The 13,158-nt window shown below is 43.8% G+C and overlaps 1 protein-coding gene across 5 annotated transcripts in view; it reads left to right on the top strand.

Annotated features, from left to right (window-relative positions):
• The first annotated feature begins 273 nt into the window (after positions 1-273).
• abi1a (abl-interactor 1a) overlaps positions 274-13,158 on the top strand; it is a 47,361-nt gene continuing 34,476 nt past the window's right edge. For 4 of the 5 annotated variants that reach the window (XM_041961296.1, XM_041961295.1, XM_041961297.1 and 1 more), the window contains exons 1-2: positions 275-441; positions 11,642-11,809. In XM_041961296.1, the coding sequence (XP_041817230.1) occupies positions 325-441; positions 11,642-11,809 (285 nt within the window). In that variant the 5' untranslated portion in view covers positions 275-324. Of the gene's footprint in view, positions 442-11,641; positions 11,810-13,158 lie in introns of all 5 variants that reach the window. The other variant, XM_041961293.1, reaches the window with a different exon arrangement.

The raw sequence follows: 13,158 nt of genomic DNA, 5'->3' as shown, positions 1-13,158 counted from the left end.
AAAACATATGAATAATATAAATACATGCCTAAAATAATGATGAATTGTGCTGTGGAGTAGCACAAATAGTCCCTGTTAACGTATAATACTAATGCTGAAGCCATGCATGCAGACTAAACACTTTTAAGACCGTGGAGTGACTCAGCGTCTGCAGCATAGACGATCTTCGGTTTGACGTTACGCCAAAGCGAGGACAGGAATCCCACAATAGCAGGCTGAGGATTTCTTTTTTTTTTTTTTTTTTTGTCGGGGCAGAGCTGGGCTGGTGGCTGTTTCAATCAAAGGGAAGGCAGAGGGAAGGGAGGCTCTGCGGAGAGATGTAAGATGGCAGAGCTACAAATGTTGTTAGAGGAAGAGATTCCGGCCGGCAAAAGAGCGCTTGTAGAGAGTTACCAAAACCTCACCAGAGTAGCAGACTACTGCGAGAACAATTATGTCCAGGTAAGTGAGTTCGCCACCACGTTATGTTCAAGCTCCTTTTGTCGCGCACAGCTCGGGATTGAATGGTTGTTGGGACAGGAAATGTGTGGATAAAGAAACTCGGTTGTGAAATGAAGCTCCTCGCCCAAAGCTCGGAGCCGTGATAACAGTTTGTTGACGGGTGCCTTTACTGCGGTGGGACATTTCGGCTGCTAGTTATCTGTGCGGACCATCGATCACATTTATTCCGTTTATACAGAGGGTGTGTCTACTTTTTTATTATTACACGGGCTCGCTTCAAAACTGCTCCCACTCTCACTGCTGATAGGGAGGCCTGCGTGTTTTACAGCAGCTCTGTGAACAAGTTGAAAATGATTTAAACTCGTTTAAAGACAAAAACAAAAAGTTACTGCAGTTTGTTCGCTTAAACTGATGATAACACCTAAACATAACCTAAAATGTGTACCTATATAAGTGTGAAACTATATGTTGTTCTAAAACTATAAGTCTTTATGAATATTATAGTAACCTAACAGGCCATTACATTCCATGAGGTCATTAAACACACCATTTAATACCACAAGAACAGTTTAAGCCCCCATTGGGATACTACAGGAATATTACAGTGGAGGTCAACATTATAGACTTACAAGCACTCAGTGCTCTTATAGCAGATGCATGGCTTTTATTGTTGCTGCACGTTTTTTTTAACCATTAAACAAGTTATAATGTCACATTAAAACATAATATATGCATGGATGGCTGCTTATTTTCGCTAGGTTGAGACTTAAAGGTGAGGCAGGGTAACTCAGCTGGGTTTGCAGGCTTGCAGCTAGGTTGTGAGACAGAGGGAGGAATGTAAAGCAATTGTTAGCTAGTCAGTCAATAAAGGTTGGAGGTATTGATTTTTCCTCCCCTGAACTTATTCATGGGAGCAGAGCTTGCTTAATCTCCGCTGGCCCATATGGGGCCTAACATCTGTCCTCCATTCCAGGTTTAGGTCCTTCTTCTTCTTCTTGATAAAGTGGCTAATTCTGTGTGAAGTGATGCTCTGAAAGCCCCCGTGTGAAGTCATTATCGCAGTGGAGCCCTCACTACTGAGCGTGCTTGTTTTACTACAGTTTCACAGTGACCACAGATGGCTTCGTCTACTTTTAATTTCAGCACACTGATGTTTGCGGTAAGTGACGGCTTAAAAAGGAAAATAAAGAGAGAGTCAGAGCCGTCATTTGAGAGCAGACGAAGTGACAGACAAACAGCGGTGGTGGTGGTGAGAAAACATTTTTCAGCAGCCCACCATATCAGCTACGGAGGGTGTGTCCGCTCCAGCTGCACTCCCCAAGGACTCCCTGTAATTTAGTTTTCTTCCTCGTCCTTCTCGACGCTTTGGCATCGTGAGGCTCGCCCCCGAAGCTTTGAGCCAGTTGTGGCTCTCAGGCAAACACAGCCGAAACAAGAGGGATGCCGTGTTTGACTTTCTCGCCTCTCTCAAAAGCGAGACGTGGCTTTTTGGGCAGTTATTTATCATGACGGTTCAGACACAGTGAGCTGTCTGAATGCAGGAATTTCCTTGTTGTGGATTTTGTTTGCCACCAGCCAGTTGTAATTTGAGATAGAGGCAGGCTGATTTCCCATGATGGCACAGCAATGAGGTCTATAATAAAAGCAGAAGCAATCAATGTTAACTTGTGACAGGGAATTGCTTTAAGTTTCAGGTTCATTTTTAGCAGCATGACAGTATTTTGGATCACCAGAGCAAGTTTTGAAGGCCGGTACTGGTCCCTCAGCCTATAGGTTTTTCTGATTTTTAGCAATTTCCTACAGAAATGACAAGACTTCACTGTGCTGTAGGGCTGGGTATCAAACCTACATACTCACAGATTATCCAAAACTGTCAAGTACCAACAGTTGGCGCTGAATATCTTATTAGATTTGTAGTTGTTCCTAAAGTTCTGAAGTTATTGTCTTTGGTCGAACTTGAGAACTTTGGCTTCTCTTGGCATGTGGAAAAAGTGAAAAAAAAGAAAAGGTATTGCAAGAAGTGTTGTTTTGGTATCAGCACACAGTTTTAAATGTGAAACAATATCCAGCCCTAGTTTTAAAGGCCAATACTGATACCATTGCCCGTATTTACCCACTTTTATCCAAAGCAACTTACAATAAGTGCATTTAGACGTGTTCGGGTCAAGAGCCACAGAGGTGTCGTCAAAAATGGAAGAGCGGCCCTGTCAGACGAGCAATTAAAAGCATGCTTGATGATGTGCCAGCATTGGGTGACAAGGTGTACTCTGCACTGTCGTACAAACTGACAAGAATTTACTGCCCAGAGGCTCCAAAAATAGCATTTAGATCATCATGGGACTGAAAATCTCCACTGAGAGCCAAACTTAATGAGATGTAAAAATGACTTCAGATGTGGTTTTCATGTGGCTGTGGACGGAGAGCACGGCACGGGTGGATGATGCTGACAAGCCAGCAGACGGTATTTGATATAGATGTGGTTCTAACTTTAACTAAACCCCCTGAAAAGTTCTGCTCCGTGTGTCTAACCGATTTGCCGCTCGGTGCTGCAGCGGAGCACCTTGTTTAAAGCGCTGACGTTAAAAAAAAGCAGGATTTGAAGCTTTTCAGCGCACGTTGCTCGCTCTGTGTGAAGCCGAGTGTCAGACTAACGGTGCACTTTTCATAAGCCCGCTCTGTCTGCTGGAGATAGCAGCACACACACACACACACACATATGTAAGTGTGCACCGAGACCTGCACCACGCACATGTCAACATGCCTCAGCTTGAATCAGCTCGTCCTTTCAGCGCTCCTCCCTCACATTTCCATCCCTCGTCTCTCCCTCTCGGCTCTTGTCATGGAGGCTTTGGTGTTGTGGGCTGGAGTGCGGCTCAGCAGGCCGAAGCAGATGGTGAAATGTCTGCTAACTGAGGAGGGATCGCTGCCCCACTTTCTCAACCTGGTAGTGACTTTTGTTTTGACCGTGTTGTGTGTGTGTGTGTGTGTGTGTGTGTGTGTGTGTGTGTGTGTGGTATATGACACACTGACAAGTCAGAGTTATGTTTCCTGTTTGCCCTGCTGACTCTGAAGACCAGCTCCCTGGAAATGCCTTCTCTCTGTGTCAGGAAGTGGCTTAAGAATAGAGCCAGAAAAACACCCTTTCACATTAAGACACGTGCACAGACGTTATTGGGATTAATCTGATCAAATCTGTTTTCTTTGTATTTTCAGATTTTCCTGTTAATGTAGATCGTTTACAGGAAGAAAACAGCCTTGAAATATATTTTCCCCCCTTTCTTTTTTTTTTCTCCATTGATGCGTGGTTGTTTAACCTCTGTGACAAGGACGCATACACTGTATGCAAAGTGGGCCACCTGGCCATGTTGGCAGGACACACTGAAAGGCCTGCTGGCTGCTTTGTTAAATACAGTAAATACTACAGTTCTGTTAGTTGTGTTCAGGCTGTGGTTCACATTTATAGAACTGAAAACGACAGAAAATACGTGCGCATCTATTTTGAAAATTGCTGGACAGCTTGGCCAGTGGTGTCAAAATGTGCAGCCTTTCACGTATAATTAAAAATATGTTTGTGTTTTTTTACTGATGGTTGAACAAAATGCAGCACTTTGACCATGTCACCGTGGACATTTGGACATTTTTTTCACTTTTTTAAGCATTTAATCAACAAAGCAGTTAATTGGTGATATAATCTATAGATTAATTGATCGTTGCAGGTGTGGATAGTCCACTCTTTGCTCTGAAAAGCACAAAACCTCAGTAATAAACCCTTGAAAATAAGAGCTGGGGTGTGCGTTGTGTCAGACTCTAAATCGACTGCAGCCTGCTTGCACCCAAAGCTTGCTCAGATTTACAGCCTCGTTTCAGCAAATTTAGCTTTATATAAATTATACTTTTGTTAAACTTCGGTCTGCATTTAATGTTTAATTTCCCCATCAGTTAATCTCTCAATACAACAAAGAAAAAAAGCAGATTTTATAAAACTGGAACCAGAGCATATTGAATATTTTTTTCTTGATTATTCATTCATTGATTGATAGAATTAATGCCAGTTATTCTTCTGTTGCACAACTGAACGATTAATCGACCAACAGTTTCTGAACTAGAAACTAGTGCTGTGTTAGTGAATCAATGTTCTTGTACTGTTCTTGCATTAAACACCGATGTGGGCTTAAAGGATGGAACGATTGAAATGTAGCGCCATCATTTCACTTCCAGACAGTAATGACACATATTTTAGGATGATATAGACCATTTGCAGACCATGTTGGTTTGTCTTTGTTCCGGTGAATTAACAGCACACAGGGACAAAGAATAGGGAAATGGAAGTAAAGTGTGTGGCAAACCGAGAGGTCACACGCAAGATCAGAACCAGTGTTGCAAGCTCTGGCCATGTGACTGCGCCTGCTGAGCCAGCACGATGCCCACTGCCGCTTCTAGTTTGGACCTCTACTGAACGAGAAGTTTTGAGATGTGGGCTGTCATAATCCATGCAGGTAGCATGTTAGAGGAGTCCGACGTGCTGGGGAAGAGGGATGTCCTCTTTGTGTCCTGGTCATATAACCTTGCTGTACCTGTCCTTTACTGTATTCCCAGGACAACTAATGCGAGTTTCTCTCCTGGAAGAGAGCAGGTGGCAAATACTCTGTTTTTTTTTAACACAGTTCTGTCTCTCCGGGTTGCTCTGAGTCCTCATTTCCTGTCCTTCTTTCTCCGACTTTCTCCCTCTCTGCGGAGTGGCCTGGTTTTTCTCCCAGCATGGAGACGCCTGGCGGCTCTCAGCCTACTGGCCAGGCCCATTCATCCTTTCTGACCACCTGTCACTCCTCCCCCTCAGCTGACTGGGGTTGGTTTGCTCCAGACTGTCGGACTGATCTGCTACATTCTGGTCGGAGTGTAGGAGTTTCGGAAAATTGAGAGCATACTGACATCATTGTTTCAGACTTTCAAACATTGTCTGCTTGTGGTTGGATTCACACAGAATTTAGTGCCTTTTTTTCACCTTTTTTGCGGAGAAGCGCTCAGAACTTTCTGAAATGTTTGTGTTTATTTGTTTTGCAGTTAAATATATTGTTTCAGGCACAGAGCAGTGACTTTCTGCCTGGGTGAACCAATTAGCGAGCCACTCAAGAAAGGTTAATGAGTTTCCTCCGTGTGCAGACTTCCCCTTTGTGTCTCTTCCCTGACATACTGAAGGAATTTTTAATTGTGCGCTGGCAGTTCTTCAAGGTCAGGTAGACCTTATGGCCTCTCAGTCAGCCTCCATCTGCCCCGGTAGAGGAGGAGGAATCATGAATTCACGTAGCGTACTTCTGAGTTTTTATAAAGAGCTAAGACTTCACTCGAGGAACCATTGAAGTTGTTAAGTCTGCAGGTTTTCTTTATTCTTAACACGTCCCAGTGTCACTCTCACTACCCTGTCTGTCTCCTCAGGTGGCTTCTGTCGGCTTCTCACAGTTTCACATTTAGAAGTGTAGAAACTTACCCCACATTGATGCGGTCTCTTTCATTTTATTAAGACTGACATGTCAAGCAGTTTTTTAAATCTCCAACAAGCAAGGCTGGACAGAGACAAACCATTAAGACCAATGATCTCTATTAATCAATTCCAGCATCTGTAAAGTTAAAGAGAAAATTCTGGTATTTGCCAACCTGGATACCAGCCGCAGCGGCCCCAATCAATATTACGTTTCCCAACTCTTCATGACAAAAATAGGGCTTTGCAATATGACAATATCCATCATGTGATAGTAGAAAAGCGTTGCATCGTTTCACATTATGCTGTTGTTTATTTCGTCAGCCAAGACAAAACAGTGAGCTTGTATGTCAGACCAGGAAACCGTACTTTTAAAAAGGTGTTTCCATGTGGTCAAGTTATTTGTTCATTGAATTTACAGGAAATGTGCTACATCGTGATATGTATCATTATCTAGATATGAAATCACCTATGTTAGGATGTGAGGTTTTGGTCATATCGCGCAGCCATAGATAGAGGTGGTGAGTAAAATATTTCCCCTTAAGACCAATAATCAGAATGGACAGAAATAAAAAGGAATAACACCTAGACTGACAAATACTGGAATTCCTCTGTAATGATGGTATCGTTAACTTTGTCCCTAGCATGTCGTCATTTCTGATCATATTTGTGTCACTGATTTGCTGTTATTTTAGCCCTAAGCCATCTCTGGATAGTTTTTACCTTCTGTTTTGTAATATATCCCTAAAGGAATCAAATGACCATGAAATAGCCAGAGTAAATCTCGGTGTCTTGCCTGTAATCTCATATTCATTGGCTCCACCTCATTCCCAATCAGCTGCTGGCCGTCAGACAGCAGCATCGATAGAACAACCCTCAGAGCTCAGGCTCTCATCTGTCTCGCTGATCCTCACCCTGTCCAGTCTGCAGTAATCGGCGGTCGATGCATCACGCGCAGCACAGTGCCGTGTGAGCTCCGTGACCTTCCAGTTGGATTTGCACTCATTCAGCTCTGGGCTACACCGCCTTCGTCGTAGGTACCACGTCTGCTGAGGTGCTGGTAGTTTGTCAAGACCTGGATCTGCTTCTCCTCTAACTTGTCCCGTTCACAGAAGACAAATAAATCCTCTGTGTTTCCGTTACTTTATGTTTGTTTTTTTGTTCCTCCGTGCGTCCCCGACACTTGAGTTCTCCAGCAACACTTGAAAGTTTGAAGGACGGTTTGTTGGAGAATTCCAAACATTCCTGAAAGTTTTTTTTTTTTTGTTCCGATAGCATTTCCCCTCCGGACAAGTGCGAGCACATAAATGCAAATGTGCTTGTCAGCTGTACAAATCCGCGAGCAGATTGCACAGCAGAGACGCTGTCTAGTGTTGTTTTATTGTCGAATGTTCGTACATGTTTGAACACTCAGTGCAGTACAAACAGATGTAGCGCACTACTGAACTCTCTTTCTGAATCCGTGCGTAAAGAGGTTGAGTTTGTGTCATGTTCCACGCTTTGGTTTGGGTATTTTCTCTCACTTCCTGAGATCTTCTATGAGTCATGTGAGGAGGAATACTCATTTTGTCCATTTCCTACTTCTACCCAGGCTTCTGGGTGGAGGGTGAACGATTTCTATCCTCAGGGAGGAAGTCTGGACCTTTCCGTCCTGCTGTGTCGATGCAGCTGGCGGGCCCTGACGCTGAAGCAGTGCTCCACCTTGTTCAAAAAGGCATTAATTGCACTTCAGTGGCGGTTGTTGGCCGTTATCTCACCAGACTGGATGGGTGACGAAGTGAAATGGATTTAACCAGTTCAGTGCTTCCGAGCTTCAAAAACATCCCAGGAGACAAATCCGTTCTTGTGACTGCCACTCCCTTCCTCCTGCCAAATCAGCCCACACACAAGCGTACATACAACATTTGCTATCAATCATTTAGCAAGATTTTGTAGAATTTTTAACTTTTTTATTGCACACATTGCTTCTCTAGCCCTGTATTTTTGCTGTGTTCAAGTGGTTGTTTGATTATCTAGCTTGCCTCAGCTCCCAGCTATAATTTCATTGTGTGTACACACACACACACACACACACACACACACACACACACACACACTGTGCATTCCTCCGTACTCCCTTTTTAAACCCAGCTGAGGTGCTGACAGCCTGTCTACTACTGCCTGGATATTCTGGAGTCTCTTTCAGTCATTACTCAGCTCAGAAATATGAGATAAAGTGCCCCAGGAGCACTGAAGCTCTCTGGGAGCTCACCTCATTCTTTGCATCCCCTGCTGTGGTACACTACGCTCAGCCCTCCGCTGCTGTTATTTACCTTTCGTACTGAGCAGCACGTGATTTGTTCCTTTCCTGGCGAAGGTCTCAAACACTGTTTGGTTTCTGAATATCAACTGTGCTCCTGCTGGTTTCTCACTGAAGATAGATGTCATCGAGGGTAAAACATTCTTGGTTAATTGAACAACAAATATGGTTAGTTTCATGGTTAGTTTAGATTCACGCTTCAGAGGCCAACCTCTGAAGCGTGAACAAGTGAAGGGACTAGGGAGGCCTTTAACTAAAGTAAACGGCTCTGAGATGCCGCCTGTGGCAATGTAATCAAGTGTGGCATCTGTCCTCCAAACGCCCACCGCTGACCTCTCATCACAGCCCTGGCAGCTAATGCAGTTCAGATCAGTATAAGCCCACCGTGACGTCACCCATTGGTTTGTGGGCTACGGTTTTGAAGCCTTGAGTTTGGAATCACGGCCATCACTGTCTTGGTTTTCTGGAGTCAGAAGTGACCATATTTGGACAAAAGGGTGGATCTGGGGAGGACACTCGTTGCTGCAACTCAGTCCTGATTGGATCTGACTGAGAACCCGAGGTCATTCTGTTATAGGAACAAAGCAGCCACGCTCTAAAGCATACCCCACTTTTTGTCTGTTTTACTCTAAATCCGAGCATAATTTACAAAATGCTGTATTGAAGAAAACTTGAAAGTAGCAATTGAGACCAGAAACTGTTTACTGAAGTTTTAAATGAAGTGAGAAGCAGGGTCATTTTATCACAAGCTTACATACAATGCGCTTCTGTTTGCAACCAGTGGAGTTGTTATCTTGTGCTGTTCCATCTTGTAGTTGATGAGAGACACATTTCATTGTGGTCTTGCAATTGGATGTCAGAGCATACCCATTCTTTTTCCACCGCTTACATGAAACCATGTCTCTCGCTTCCTCTTCATCTTACTTGGAGCATAACGCAAGCATTCATGCAGAATACATGATAAACTCATGATAAACCATGAAAGTGGATTGGACACATTTTAAAAACGCATCAATTACAGCCATTGAAAAACATGAGCTAAACATCACATGTTGTGCTTTGGGTGAAAACATAGACTACCTTGAATGAATGTGCTTGTGAGACCTGCAGCATCTAAAGTTGTATTTCTTCACACATCACTGTTCAGTATTGCAGCACTGAGTGGAATGCCCCTTTTCATTGCGCAGTCTCTTAATATTACAGGTGCTCTTTGCATCACAAATCACAGGGAATTGCAACATTTTTTTTTTTTTTTATTTCTAGGATTTTGCAGTGCGAATTAAATTTTAATGCTGAGAAATTCTCGTGGTTTAAACAACCATCACTGACTTGCAGCTTGATATGTAGGCCAGCAGTTCTGTACAGGCAAGCATATGTTGTTCATCAATCTGTTTGAACTCTCTTGTCCCTACACAGCAAAAACTCCATCCTCTTGAAATTTAGAGGCTGCCATCGTAGACATAAGGCTGTCTAGTCTGTTTGTTTTTGTTGTTTCCTATATTTTGCTGCAGCTGTGTCTCTGTCTACCACGCTGCATATCGCAGCGTCAGTAGTAGGTGTCTGTGAGTGCACATGAATGACGATGTGCTTTCAACAGATGGCCTTTTGCTCTGAGCCCTCTGGAGGAATCTTTCCTCCTTCCTCGGGCTGTTATCTCACAGCACATCTGCCGCTCTGATTCCTGCGAAAAGAAACACCGCTGACGCTGTCACCCCCTCACCCGGCCGAGGCTAACCAGCACGGCAGCTCTCCAGGTCAGGAGCTTTTAGCCGTACGGATTGCTTCTGGATTAGTTAGGCGCTGCCAAGAGGAATCAGTAATGAGACGCGCAGTGGCGTGGTTGTTTTCATTTTGGCCGTCCGTCCTCTCATGACTTCTACTACCAATAATCATCTCCTCCACCACCAGCTACCCCCTGCTACAGCAGTCTGTTATCGAGGCCCAGTGTCGCCCTCCAGGCAGTGCTCGTTGGACTCGGCTTTATGAGTGAGCCGTGTTGGGAAGAGCCCACAGAGATCAAACACGATGGCTCAGTTTGGAGCTTGACTCTTTGCCTCAGCTTGTTTGATGTGAACGTGTCATTACCACAGTTTGTCTGGTTGAGCCACTTTTTAGCCTTTGGAACTGTCGTTTCAAAACGGCGGGGAGAAAGAATGTGTCTGAGTACAGCACAACAGGCCAAATCGTGCAGAGCCTGTTTCTTTTTTTTTATGCTGAGTTTTTCCATGTTTAGCTTATTGTAGAAAACTAAACTTTGGCCTTAGTTTGTTTCACAGCATTATGAGTTGTATCTTCTGTCAGCTCAGTCATCCTAAATAAACACCCTTTATTTGTTTGACTTGTTAGCCCACTAACTAGCCAGCAGGCTAATTAATTAACCCAGCCACTCTGTGCTGTTGATGCTAATGCTCGTAAGCGCCACAGCCTGTAGGCTTGAAAGGTGCTGAAAGGTGAGTATTCCTTAAATGCATTTACTGCAGATGACATTTAACAACAGAAGCTCCTAGAAGTAGCTTCAGAAATTAACCTGCTGGCTAGTTAACCACCTAGCAAAGCCAAAAAACAAACTTAAGTGCTTGTTTGTGCAGCTAATGGTTTTGGCAGCTAACTAGCAAGCAAGCTAATGCTGCTGTGGGCTTCTACTAAACACATTAAAGAAGTACTTCGCCAAAACTTTTTTAAACAACTACTTAATATATGCTAAAAAAAAATGCTGCCCTAAAAGTTTGTAGCTACATTAGCTTCTTTCTTAGCATAAAACCTTAGCTCTACTCATATCTTTGCCAAAATATGGCTAAATACACAGCTTCTTTTTGCCGTTAGCGCAGTTGGCTGTTTGTGTTTGCCATTTGTGACCAAGCAAACCTAGTTAAATGCTAGAAAAGTAGGCAGTTTTGTGTCTAGTAATGTACAAAAACTTTTAGCCTTCATTGTAGCAGATTTTTTTTCAGTTTTTCAGCAGTGAGTGTTTTATAGAGCACGGGTTTTTGGAGCATTGCTTTGTCTTGTATAAATAGCAGATACATGTACAAAATGCTGAATGTTGTCTAGAACTGCAGGGAATTAAACAATTGAAAGTTGTCACAGGTAAACTGATGCTTTCTCAGTGCATTTATGAATTTGCCTTCAGGTCTTGAGCTGTTCACACTATGTTCTCAGAGCTGCCAATATGGCTGCCGTAGAATGAGTTACATCATCTCAAATTCCTGCAGAGAGAGCGTGGTATCTGGGGAATGGGGAGCTGAGTTGGGGTGGGGGGGGATGTCTTGGCTCAGTTGGCCCGAATCCACCACAAACCTGACCTGGATACAGGGCTAAAAGATGGATGCGACTGTTATGTGATATTACCAGTAACTGGGTTCCTCTGCCATCCTTTTTCATCTTTTTTTCCCCTCTTCCTCTCTCTAATCCCTTATCATGCACAGGCGCAGGACAAGAGGAAAGCTCTGGAGGAGACCAAAGCCTACACCACCCAGTCCCTGGCCAGCGTGGCCTACCAGATCAATGCCTTAGCCAACAATGTTCTCCAGCTGCTGGACATCCAGGCCTCGCAGCTGCGGCGCATGGAGTCCTCCATCAACCACATCTCCCAGGTCAGAAATACACACAGAAACACATACCACAGACCATACAGCTGTGAAGAATGGTACCCCACATTTCCCACTTCTCCTCTCACTTTCACACAGACTCTGTTATTTTCAAACACAGTACGAGGCCTCTGTTGTATCCATGGTTCCTTTTTATTCGGTTTGTCAGTCTTGTCCAAATGTCTGACTGGCTGTCTGTTTGGCTAAATGACTGGTGGTCTGTTAGTTTTTCTTTTAGCATTGCACACCATTTACATTCACCACAATCAGTCGGATTCTGCACTTGTGAGTCTGTTGTCAACCAAAAACAGATGTTCCTGTGTGGTTGTTATATCATGACCAATTTCTCGATTTATTTTCCAGAACATTTATTATACCACGATTGTTACTGTGGTATAAACATATACTGTGATAAAAGTTTTTTATCCGCAGTGCTAACCCCTAATCCAGGTAATTCCTCATGTGAACGCGTGTCGAAATCTGTAGCTTTGTAGATGCCATCAGAGTTTTTTTTTTTTTTTTTTGCTTTCCTAACCCTTTTCCTTTTGATAACATGAGGCTTCTGCCATGTGCACGTAAATCCAGTCGCTCATCCAATGAAGGCATTAAGAGCTCAGACAAATCAAACAAAGAGCACCAGCCATGTGGCATCTCGTAGATTAGAACTGGGAGGCACTCACCTGACCTGGAACAATTATAACACACCCGTGGTTGAGTCCGAATACGTAAAATAACTGTTAAAAATGAGGTTTTTGACGCTGTAACAGTGAAAGTGATAGGTGTGGAATGGAAGGAGTAGTTCCTTTTGGTTTTGTCTGTCCAGTGCCCGCTATCTGTGTTTTTCCTCTGACAGAGCTTTGCTAAAAGTGCCAGAAATTCTTCAGGATACACTGAAGGTCAGATTTTCAGTCTAATGGAAGGAAAGAGGACTTGTGAGACTCGAGGGCTTGAGAGAGAGATCTGGCAAGTCAGACGGAAGGCAGAAGGAAATGGAAGATGGATGATGACAAGCAAAGAAAGGCGAGAGAGACCAAAAAGGCATATTTACACTCCTTCAGGTTTTGAGTCAATATCCTGACGAGCGGCATTCAGCCGACACCAAGGTCACAATGATGCCGCTGCCTGCCTGGGTCTCCATGACAACCCCCTGGGCCACTTCGGAAAAGCATATGAAAGACAGTTAGACATGGTACTTTAGACCAGTGAAGAAAGCCACTGCCATACGGTAAACTCCAGGCCGAGCTTACATTGTCTGACTTCTGTCTCTGATGCAACTGCTCATCACTGTCTCTTGTCTTGTGCATGGGAAATTCCATCCCTCCTGTGCTATTCTTATGTACTTTGTGTAGCCATGG

The sequence above is a fragment of the Chelmon rostratus genome, chromosome 20 (assembly GCF_017976325.1).
Source record: "Chelmon rostratus isolate fCheRos1 chromosome 20, fCheRos1.pri, whole genome shotgun sequence".
Taxonomy (NCBI): Eukaryota; Metazoa; Chordata; class Actinopteri; order Chaetodontiformes; family Chaetodontidae; genus Chelmon; species Chelmon rostratus.
Note: the sequence above shows the minus strand (reverse complement) of the source record. Positions and strands in the feature narration are given on the sequence as shown.